The sequence below is a fragment of the Drosophila ficusphila genome, unplaced genomic scaffold (genome assembly GCF_018152265.1).
Source record: "Drosophila ficusphila isolate 14025-0441.05 unplaced genomic scaffold, ASM1815226v1 contig_286, whole genome shotgun sequence".
NCBI lineage: Eukaryota > Metazoa > Arthropoda > Insecta > Diptera > Drosophilidae > Drosophila > Drosophila ficusphila.
This window is the reverse complement of record NW_025064189.1, coordinates 3,580,415-3,591,300: the sequence shown is the minus strand read 5'-3', so window position 1 is coordinate 3,591,300 and position 10,886 is coordinate 3,580,415. Positions and strand designations below refer to the sequence as shown.

At 43.3% G+C, this 10,886-nt stretch overlaps 3 protein-coding genes across 4 annotated transcripts; 2 read left to right on the top strand and 1 right to left on the bottom strand.

Moving 5' to 3' along the window:
- Positions 1-302: 302 nt before the first annotated feature.
- Positions 303-3,551, top strand: LOC108089513 (transcriptional repressor CTCF). Its single transcript, XM_017187836.2, has 4 exons — positions 303-446; positions 566-955; positions 1,014-2,977; positions 3,040-3,551. Exons 2-4 carry the CDS (start codon positions 568-570, stop codon positions 3,139-3,141), a joined length of 2,454 nt encoding a protein of 817 aa, XP_017043325.1. The 5' UTR covers positions 303-446; positions 566-567; the 3' UTR covers positions 3,142-3,551.
- On the bottom strand, positions 3,547-9,850 carry LOC108089514 (geranylgeranyl pyrophosphate synthase). Of its 2 annotated transcripts, none has more exons than XM_017187837.2 (7): positions 9,505-9,850; positions 9,144-9,298; positions 6,081-6,225; positions 5,757-6,017; positions 5,595-5,697; positions 5,394-5,521; positions 3,547-4,895 (listed from the first exon to the last, which is right to left on the bottom strand). In XM_017187837.2, the coding sequence occupies exons 1-7, from the start codon at positions 9,568-9,570 to the stop codon at positions 4,737-4,739; spliced, it is 1,017 nt and encodes a 338-aa protein (XP_017043326.1). In that variant the 5' UTR covers positions 9,571-9,850; the 3' UTR covers positions 3,547-4,736. The 2 variants fall into 2 exon arrangements, with proteins under 2 accessions (XP_017043326.1, XP_017043327.1); XM_017187838.2 differs by having other exon boundaries at positions 6,081-6,189.
- A 247-nt stretch (positions 9,851-10,097) lies between these two features.
- LOC108089442 (signal recognition particle 19 kDa protein) lies at positions 10,098-10,818 on the top strand. Its single transcript, XM_017187679.1, has 2 exons — positions 10,098-10,276; positions 10,347-10,818. Exons 1-2 carry the CDS (start codon positions 10,212-10,214, stop codon positions 10,759-10,761), a joined length of 480 nt encoding a protein of 159 aa, XP_017043168.1. The 5' UTR covers positions 10,098-10,211; the 3' UTR covers positions 10,762-10,818.
- Positions 10,819-10,886: the final 68 nt, after the last annotated feature.

Genomic DNA, 10,886 nt, shown 5'->3' with positions numbered 1-10,886 from the left:
TTGTTTTAAAATAACTTTTGAATCCCGATATCTTATTGTATATCGGTAAGGGTGTTCTTGTGAGGAGTTTCGTATTCGCCTATCGATAGTGTACTAATTCGCGCCAATCATTGATGTTTTTTAATAACTCAAATAAAAAACAAAAACTTAACATGTGATTTTATTAATAATAAAATTTTTAGTTTCCTTCCCAAAAAAGTATACTTTGTTCGATGATGTGTCGTGCGCACAAACGGAGTAATTGTAAACATAGATACAACAAAACGGTCTGATTGATTTATCGATAGTTGTGACGGGTGCTCTGTGCACTGGCTTGATGCTAAATGTCGCCATCTTTTATTAGAAATGGGCAGCTGTGTTGTTAGTACGGAACAATAACGAAAATTTAACAAAATAAACTACTAACGGAGTTTTTTATTCTTCTACTTGTGGCTAATTACAAGCCGGTAAGTAATTAACAAAGACCGACCTTGATTGGTAGCTGCGAGAAATCGATAGGCGCCCTCTTCAGGGGCCCATGTCCGCTGTGCGTCGCCACCAACTCTAAATCCTTGTTTTTGTTCAGGAATGCCAAGGCGAACCAAAAAGAAAGAAGACAGCGAGGATCTGCAGTCCTTCCTCAACAACTTTCACAAGGAGATCGACGGTAGCAGCGATGAGAAGGTTGTGGACACCATTCTGAAGGCCATTCGGGCCGAGGACGGCGACATAGATGAGGAGGACGAAGTGGTTGATGAGGCAGCCAAGTCGACTCCGGAGGAACAGCAGGCAGACGAGGATGCAGAGGAGGAAGAAGAGGACGACGACGATGACAAGTACTTTATCGACGACGAGGGCAATTGCTACGTTAAAGCCACTCCCAAAAAACAGAAGGAGCTGCAAAAGAAGCTGAAGCAGGCAGCAGCAAAGCCCGTAAAAGCCACTCGATCCGTCGTCAGTAAAACAACCAATAAGTGTGGGTATCCATTGCTTGATTTATAAGATTTCCTACTTACTTGATTCTTTATCTTTAGCCATCAATTTGCGCCCAGCAAAATCGCCACCAAAAGCGCCATCAAAAGCCGACACATCAAAGCCTACTGCAGAATCCAAGGCTATTAGCGTTCGTCCGGCGCGAGCAGCTGCTGCCAAGTCCAAGCAGATAGATTTGCCACCTCCACCGCCACCAGCTGCGAAGGTACCGGCACCCAGAGGCAGGCCAAGAAAAAACCCGATTGTGCCGAAGCCCGAGCCCGTTGATCTGGAGCGGGAAATCGAGGAGCTAGTGGATGATCCCGACATCAATGCCGTGGTCAACGATATGGCGGACTATACAGTGGACAGTGCTGCCGTAGAAGCAGCAGCTACCACTGCCCTGAAACAAAACGATAGTGAGGTGTATGAGTTTGAAGACAATGCGATTGAGGACGCCGTGGAGGAACCAGATGACAAGAAGGACCTCGACTTTGTGCCAAGCAGCAAAGAGGTTAAACTGAAGCCGGCTTCTACCAGTCAGAACGCAAGTGTTTCGGGACAAAAGTACTTGTGCCCTCACTGTCCGTATACGGCCAACAAAAAGTTTCTGATCGCGCGCCACTGCCGGAATCATGATGTCGTGCCCGCCTTCAAGTGCTCCATCTGCGAGAGATCCTTCCGATCGAACGTCGGTCTGCAGAATCACATCAACACGCACATGGGTAAAAAGCCGCACAAGTGCAAGTTCTGCGACAGCGCCTTCACCACCAGCGGCGAGCTGATCCGGCACACACGCTACAAGCACACCAAGGAGAAGCCGCACAAGTGCACGGAGTGCAGCTACGCCAGCGTAGAGCTGACCAAGCTGCGTCGCCACATGACCTGCCACACGGGCGAGCGGCCGTATCAGTGCCCGCATTGCACCTACGCCTCGCAGGACATGTTCAAGCTGAAGCGGCACTTGGTCATTCACACGGGCGAGAAGAAGTATCAGTGCGATATCTGCAAGTCGCGATTCACGCAGTCCAACTCACTGAAGGCCCACAAGTTAATCCACAGCGTGGTAGACAAGCCCGTCTTTCAGTGCACTTTATGCCCGACGACGTGCGGCCGAAAGGCGGACCTGCGCATCCACATTAAGCACATGCACACCTCGGACCAACCGCTTCAGTGCCGGCGCTGTGGACAACAGCTGCCCGATCGCTACCAGTACAAGCTGCACGTGAAGTCGCACGAGGGCGAGAAGTGCTACCGCTGTACGCTTTGCAGCTACGCCTCGGTTACCCAGCGGCACCTGGAGTCGCACATGCTGATCCACCTGGACGAGAAGCCGTTCCAGTGCGAGCAGTGTCCGCAGACCTTCCGCCAACGCCAGCTGCTGCGCCGCCACATGAATCTTATCCACAACGAGGAGTATCAGCCGCCGGAGCCGCGCGCCAAGATGCACAAGTGTCCCAGCTGCTCGCGGGAGTTTACCCACAAGGGTAATCTTATGCGGCACATGGAGATTCACGACGATTCGGTGAATGCCCGCGAGAAGCAGCGCCGCCTCAAAATGGGCCGAAGTCTGCGTCTCCAAAAGGATGGCACTGTCATCATGGTGGCCAAGGAGGAATGTGCGGATCTTGTTGAGGAAGAAGACGGAGAGGAGGACAATCCGGAGAGTTATGACTTGGCCGAGATCGAGCCGGAGAACTCTGAAGATGAAGATAATGGAGACGAGGAATTCATACCGACCCGTCAGCAAAGTAAGCCTGCACCCGTAATTATCAACAAGCAGGCCAGGCGTGCTGGTTCCGGAAACCAGCCCACGATCATCAATCGGCGACTTCGAGCTCAAGGCAGCACCAAAACGTTCCATATCAAAGAAGAGCCGGACAACGCAGACTTCACCGTGGAACTTCAAGGGGAAGACGGCGAAGTAATGGTCGTGGAACTGGTTAATGGCGACGAGGAGGTGGTGGTCAAGCACGAGCCGAGCGCAGCATCCAAGATTAGTGCCAGCAACTGCTTTGGTTTCGAGGTAGGTTAAAATAACTAGTGTTGCATTGGTTCTTTTATTTAAAGATTTTTTATTTGACTTAGGAGGATGATGACTATGATGAATTCGTGGACCAGGAAAACGAAGTTGACGGCGCTTCACAGGAGTTTTTACAACTGATGGATATGATTGAGCAGGATTCCTAGTCTCCCGAAAAAAATAATATGTAGATCAAAAAACAACTAGGAACTACAAATGTACATACCAAGGATACGAAAACATAATTGTACCCTATGTAGTTTTCTATTTAAATGGAATTTTAAAAGGTTTAAAATCATACTTTATTTAAAAAAAAGTATACACAACTATTTTTTAAAGATTATTTTTAGCATTCTTAACGTTATATCTTTATTATACCAATCCTTATTCGCACACAAATTTTATGTAAGATTCATCACCGAATTTGTTTAATGTTTTTAACGTTAAAATGCTAATTACTTCTCATAAGAATAATAAACTTTATGTGTATTTAGGTAACATTCAAAATGAAAATCCATTTCAACAGATATGACCTGTAAATATCCCGTAATAAATGAACCCCAACACTTAACTTTAAGTTGACAACTTGGCATAAATATTTATTTAAATACATATACATATATTTCAATGCTTTCATTAGTGGTATATGGGCAAAATGTTAGGTGCGCTTGCGTTTGTTAGCTGCATCTGGGCGTGCACTGTAAATTCTCGGCTATTAGTTGTCGTTCCTACTACCGTAAAATGTTTGCATAGTTTACAATTTGTTTTCATTTTCCCTTCAGCAATCTGGTTACTCCTCCTGTTCTTTTTTTGTGGTTTCCCTTGCCGTTATTTTGTTGTTTTTTTTTTCAAGTGTATAACTACAATAAAAATATATATTTATATATAATATATGTATATATTTTTTAGGTGGTGCAATGTGCAAAAATCTGCTGTGCAGTGCATCATTATCATTATTTCAATATATAGTTGTTGTTTTTCTTTTTGTGTTGATTTTGTAGTTGTTGCATAAAACGTTAACAATTTGTCGTTAATAGTACGTATGTATACGAATTGCCTTTTGTATAACAATTAAAATGGAACAACGTCGATAAAGGAAGTGCACATTGAGTTCCGAGTGAGTTAGATTTGAAAAATACACTTAGAAATCCAAAAATTGCTTGCAGAATCGAGTTACGAATACGAAACACACTTAGAAATACAAGAGCTAAAAAATTGCATATATTCTATAATTAAGTTAATGCTCTGCGAGATTTTTTTTGACCCCATGCGCTGGGCTAAAAAGGAAGGAAACTACCCATAACTATCTACGTAACATTACCGCAAAACTAAATTAAAAGTAAACATAAACAAATTCTTGGAAAGCTGTGCTATGGCTCTTTGCTAGCTCACTGATAAGCTTGGCTTATATCAATTTACTTTTGGCTTAACAATTTTCTGTAAGGCTGCTGTTGGTTTTGTTATCCATTCCCATTCCCATTCGCTTCATTTTCAATGCAATCCATTCATTTCCGTTCTCATCGCTCTAGTTTTTGGCTGAAAAATAATGGGTTCTCTGTGGGTTTTGTTTCGGTTGGCAAAAGGGGGAACATAAATCTCAGAATATCTTCAGCTTTTGCAGGAAACGCAACAGGGACGCACTGAGGCAGGCGGGCCTCGAGTGGTGGCTGGTGGTGGCCTGCTGCTGTCTCGGATTGGCGGCAAAAGAAGAGGCTCTGCCGTTCGCAATTCACGACTGCTCCCTCTTTTGCCTCTTTGGCTGCTAATTGCAATTGAGCGTGTTCTGGTTGGGGCTGCTGCGCGAGACGTTGTTGTGATTGATCTGGTTCGACTGCGTGATGCTGGCGCTGTCGCTCGTCTTCCACGACAGCAGCTTGTTGAGGAGGCGGTCCATGTACGGATTACTACCCAGTCTGGTCACCTGTGTGGGCAGAAAAAAATTAGTTGGAGAAGCATAATTTAGTTTGCGGTCAGTGATGGAAAGTAGGAACTAGATGGATATTTAAATATAGTAACATTGTGGTCCGTTTTAAAATATGAGATTTTTTCGTTTAACGTTATTGCAATTCAATATTTAGTACATTAACAACGATCTTTATTATTAAAAAAAAGTAAAAGCCACATATATTAAAGATTCCAATTAATTTTTAAAGCATTTCCATTTTTTTAAGATTTATGTCTCGAGTCGATGGCCACAGTAGCTAGTTACTTCTATCCCTAAATTAGTTATTTTATATAGTAAATGCAATTTATGTATAAAAACTAATACTGAAATAAATAAATAAGATTTATGCCCGACTTGAAGTTAAATCATTTTTCTTTAAAGCCTCACATTTGTAGACATAACAAAGGGTTACCTAAATAAAAAAAACGCGTTCCAAGTAACTTCCACTTTCCCCATCACTGCTCTTTTACTAACCTCCGCCCGCGCCTCCGCGTCTAGAGTCTCCAGGACCTTGCGTGTGTACTGAAAGCTGCCCAGCTTTTCTAGCAAGGTGATGCAGTACTTCTTGACCTCAATGTCGTGCGTGCGCTGGCGTAATATGTCTGTGGATATAAGCGTAAGCCCCAACTTGATGAGTGGCGGGCCACTTGGGTGAGGTCAAGACGTTGGACTTACGTAAAACCTGTTTATCCTGCTTCTGGGTGCGAACCGCATGGATTACCGGGAACCCGAACTTGCCCTCCGTCAAATCCTCGGCAAAGCTCTTGTTCTCCGTGTACTAGAGCGAAATGTCATTAATAATTATCTGATATATACGTACTTTCGCACTCCACTCACCTCTTTTAGGCTCAGATTGCAGTAATCGTCGCGTATCTGGAAGTACAGGCCCAAAATAGCCGTCAACTTGGAGTAGTCCTCCTTGTTGGAGCTGAACAACTGCATCAGGCGGATGGCCAGCATGAAAAGGCCGCCTGTCTTGCGCACAGTCATCAGCTTGTAATCGGACTCCGAGGGGCAAGTGAAGCTGTCGCGCCAGTAAATCTCCATGCCCTGTCCGCGGTGAAGTTCCAGCAATTGTTCCGTGTACACCTTGGTGGCCTGCAAGAAATCCAGATGACTTGTCACTATCCAGAAGGTTTAATCTTTTGCTTTTATTTGTACCTCCGGATGTCCCAGCTGCTGCACCTTCTCCAGAGCCAGGAACAATGCATAGTTGGCCGCGTTTATGGTGCTAGCCACGCCGTAGATGGAATGCGCCACAGGCACACCTCTGCGAAGGATCGAATTGTCTTCAATATCATCAATGCTGCAAGTTAGTATCAAGAACACATACATAAGTAATAGCAGAGAGTTAATTGAGTACCTCTACTCTACTTTTAAAAGGAGATATTTCTAAGTTAAACACATATGAGGTTTTAGATTTTGTTAACACAATTTAAAAACACATAAATACTACAATAACATTAAGACATTATAAATTTAATTATGAAATAAAAGCATGCTTTTTAAGATTCGTTAAAATAAAATATAGCTGTAATATTTCAGAACAGAAACCTTTATAACTTTTATACAAAAATAATTAAAATTTTATTTTTTTGGAAAAAATAAATTTATTTAAAACCATCTGTTTTATAATTACTTACAACCATTCTAAGCGCTTCAAACAAAACCATTTAGACTATATTTACATATTCTTATCGGAAAACATTATAAAAAGGATGATAAAGAACAATTCGTTCTAGGAATTAAAGTAAATTGAAGTGCTTGTATTATTTCAAGTGAGTTCACTTGGTCAGCAATGTTTCGCATTAAGAAATATGATAATTTACTAATCAGCCGATGTTTTGTGAAAATCCAATTGCAAGTTACACAACCTGACCACGTATCGAATAAGGAAATATGGAATTTTAAATAGAATTTCACAATTCGAGCGTGAACGAAGTGAGGAAAACTGGTGATGTGTCCACCAACGGTTCTCCGTGCGGGTTGTGTGTCTCCCCTCCCGCCGCCTGGCAGGCTAAACATACATATTTATGAACATACGGTGGCCCCATAATAGATGTGTAAATTTAAGCCTCGCTTAAAGGCCGCCATCGCTTCAATAACTACGGTGCCCGGCGGGCAAAACGAGCTGGGCAGCCCAACATTTGCGTAATTAAAAAATGTTTGCGCTCCGCCAAAGCTGGCAAAGTCATTGGTAGGGAATATGGATGGTTTGGGCCGGGATTGGATGGGTCCTCTGCTATGCTATGGTATGACATGAAGGCGTGGGCGTTGAAGCGACAACGCACAATGGAAGAGAGAAGGAGAAGCAGGGTGTTCAAAGGAGGCTGGATGTTGATGGGGGAAAATGAGGAAAATGGGAAAAATAGTGGGCGTGCTGCTGCGTGGCAAGAGTTGTGACAATGCCTGTCGACTGGCGATGGCCTGACTAACTGACAATGGGCATAAGTGCATGAATGACGGACGAACGAGGGTCCGGGGTACTTGGCCACCACTGTCGACCGGCTGTAACTGCTGGCTGGCTGGCATCGTTGTAAAACTAAGTTTTTGCCAATATGAAAATGCATTACAAAAAAAACAGAAAAAGATGAAAAAAATAGGGAAAAACACCAAGAACATAGAGGCCAGCACTTGGGAGAAATGAGAATGCTGCGCTGCCAAGGAACAATGTCGGGGATTTTAAGCAGAATTAAGGCCATTTCTAAGTGTTTGCCTTTGAATGGGAGGCGACAGGTGGCCGGAGGCAAGACGGAATTAGCCCGAAAGCGACATGAACACTTTCTTAGCTCTGCTCCTCAAAGATAGGCGAAAATCCCCGGGCCACTTCGACTCAGTTTACTGACTTTAATTGAAAAGCGGCAGACACTTCAATTGGCTGGGTTCAAAGTTTAATTGTGGCGTTTCGTTGGCAACGCAGCTCACTCACTCATCTCCTTTCCTCACATTTTATCCCCTGGGCGTTCCGGGGAAAAATCTAAATAATTTATGCAATTTCGGATCCGGCAATGGAATGCAAAGAAATTCAATTGTAAACAGAAAAAGCTGCGGGCTCACGATGAATTTTGGAAGTGATTTGAGGCCAACAGAACGTGTGCCCAAATAACCATTAAATGCCCGAGAACATTACCCAATACGGCCAAATCAGATGTTTGGCCGAGGAGTGAGTCACCCCGCCTGAATGATAATGCAAAGAATTTATGAGTTGTATGTGCGAGTTATGGAAATGAACTGCTGATGGTGATAAGAACTTTTCGGGCAACCCAACCATATGGTGAGCGTTTCGGGATATTACGTATTACTTACAAACGCAATGTAAGTTTAGGGTGAGGGGAGTCTCTCCAAATCCCATCATCACTTCTACAAAAGAGTTCACACTCGATTGGGCATTCAACTGGAATCCATCTAAACAAAAGCAAATAAACTAAATGTATACAAATACAAGCTGTGCAAGTGTGAAGAGAGATTAAACATGCTGGGCAAGAGGAAACAAGAGGGGTTTCTGGGGCACACACAAAAGGTAAACAACGGCAAACAATGCAGAGCTGAAAATCGCAGAAAGGCAAAGGTCCAAAATTAAAATTAAAACACGCCACACATGATTAGTTGTACAATATCGACAGGTATTTACATAAAATACGAATACGGCCGTAAAATTAGCTCATGGAACTATTACGGTTTCTTTACGACACATGCATATGTATAAATCTTTAAAAATAATGGTTTTTGATTTATTTTTAGATTAGTTCTTATAAACGGTTGAAACAAATATAAATAAAGTTATAATTTACTTTAAATATGTAAACTAAAAATGGCTTAAATTAAGTATATGAGCAGCAGGCATTGTAATACAAAATTTAAACTAAAATAAAAATGTTTATATGCTGGGAAACCAGTGTCAAAGAATCCTTAAATTTTTAGATAATTTAGAAGCAAGCTTTCTAAGGCCTATAAAATTAAATATTTTAGAGCCTACTCTTTGCTTTTCCAAGGTTGATAAGTTTATGTGACGTTGAGGTTTAATTTTCATTTGAAATTTTATTGGAAACAATTTTTGTGACCCCCAAATGAACAAGTATTGAACAACTCCGCCAATAAAAATCGCAGAGTATGCGCTTAAGCACCCAATAAACGACAAACCGATATCACGCTGATATATTGGCATGCATCCTACGGCTATTAATTTGACCACAGCTGTATACTGTGTATAAATGATATACTCACAGCAAACTGGAATTGTGCAGCATCTGCACAATGTCCCCGATCTGCGCCAACTTTTCGGCCGGTATGAGCAACCAGTGATTGAAGGCCAAGGCCAATTCGGAGCGAAATTGTTTGCCAGGAATCTGTTGTATGTATGTGAAGGGCTGCAGCAGAATCTGGATAACGTTAACCATCAACGAGCGCCATGTGGGAGTGGATTTTTGTGCGTGGGCCACATGTAAATAAACCCCAAAAAGAAGAAGAGTGGATTGAAGAGGGACGGAGGGAAAGAAGGCCGAGTTAGTTTTGTGTTTTTTGGGGGTGCCACTTTCAAATGTCAAAGTTTACGGGGTCCGGAAGGATTAAGCCGTGGGATAAGTACCTCATCCTGCTCCTTCTGAGTTGATTTATCTTTGGTCTTCTGCAATATGCTGTTCAGTTCTTCCATTGTTGTTGCTTTAGTTTTTGGTGGAGTTGTTGTTGTTGTTTCTCCGCCGTGGCCTTGCGTGTGCTTTTGTTGTTTTGATTGCGGGGGTGGACGAGCCGCGGTGTGGGGCGTGCTTTTTGTTTACCGCTTGGCTCCGCGACACGCGTGACTAGAATTGTTTGTGGGCCGCTGGTCGACAGTCGAACACGATATTTCGTAAAGTCCGCACTGATCAGGGCAAATACACCTCGGAAAGACCAAAAACAGACTGTTATTGAAGTTCATCCGCGGCCTGCATATTAGAGGTGCAATCAAGTCGATATCAACATTAAAGTTAAAATCGATTTCACCAGAGATGAAAAATCTAGCTAGGTGGAGTTGGCGGGAACATGATGAAACTTCTAATCATATATTTTTTAAACCCATTTTGAAGAATCTATTAAGTTTTCACTTTATGGTTAATTTATTTGATTGTTAAGAACGTTTGTTTTTGCGTGAAAGATAGCCAAATCCAATACTGGCTATTCTCTGATGACATCGATTACAGTCTTTTTGCCATCCCTAATTCAGGCCAGGTTGCCTGCGTGGAAAACAGCTTTCTAGCTTATTTTAACAAAAATTACGTATATTCACAAACAAACAAAAACGGAATCCCTGCAAAAATGGCTGCTGCAGTACCTATGCGAACCAACTGGAATCCAAACATGAAGCACAACGATATGGAAAGGTAGAAATCTGACAAAATCCTACAAAACAAAGTCCGACCTCACATGTTTTTATTATTATTGTTATCAAAGGTGGATCTGCATTTACCCCGCCTACATCAACAGCAAAAGGACCCGCCAGGAGGGCCGCCGGCTGCCCAAGGAGAACTGCGTGGACAACCCGACCTACGTGGAGATTCGCGATGTTCTGTCGGTCAGCAACCTACAATTCCTCATGGAAAACAAGAAGTACTGCCGTGAGAAGAGCAGCGAACTCCAGTTCCGCGGCCGTGTGCGGGTCCAGCTCCGTAATGCCGATGGCACGCTCTTTAACAACGACTTTCCGACACGGGAATCCATCATGCTGCACATCGCCGCCAAGATCCCTCAATTAAAGACACGCCAGAACAAATCCGGCGACCCGTATCACCAGCAGTCGCAGCCGCAACCCACTGCATCCGGATCCGGCGGCGGTGGCGGCAAGAAGGGAAAGGGCAAGCGCCGCTGATGGAATTTATGGGTTTTTGTTAGTTGGTTTCTTTTATAATAAACGCTATAAACAGAACTTTCTGTCTTCTGGGCCAAGTTCAAGTCCGGGTATTTGGCCTTGGCACGCCGAAGTGTGCCAAAAAA

Bases quoted from the DNA above. Each gene is read 5' to 3' on its own strand.
- LOC108089514 (XM_017187837.2), bottom strand. From the start codon at position 9,570: ATGGAAGAACTGAACAGCATATTGCAGAAGACCAAAGATAAATCAACT. The intron at 6,226-9,143 runs GTGAGTATATCA...ACTAACTTGCAG, and splicing joins CTGCACAATTCCAGTTTGCT to CATTGATGATATTGAAGACA. The intron at 5,522-5,594 runs GTAAGTCCAACG...TTATATCCACAG, and splicing joins GCAGGATAAACAGGTTTTAC to ACATATTACGCCAGCGCACG.
- LOC108089513 (XM_017187836.2), top strand. From the start codon at position 568: ATGCCAAGGCGAACCAAAAAGAAAGAAGACAGCGAGGATCTGCAGTCC. The intron at 956-1,013 runs GTGGGTATCCAT...CTTTATCTTTAG, and splicing joins CAGTAAAACAACCAATAAGT to CCATCAATTTGCGCCCAGCA. The intron at 2,978-3,039 runs GTAGGTTAAAAT...TATTTGACTTAG, and splicing joins GCAACTGCTTTGGTTTCGAG to GAGGATGATGACTATGATGA.
- LOC108089442 (XM_017187679.1), top strand. From the start codon at position 10,212: ATGGCTGCTGCAGTACCTATGCGAACCAACTGGAATCCAAACATGAAG. The intron at 10,277-10,346 runs GTAGAAATCTGA...TTGTTATCAAAG, and splicing joins AAGCACAACGATATGGAAAG to GTGGATCTGCATTTACCCCG.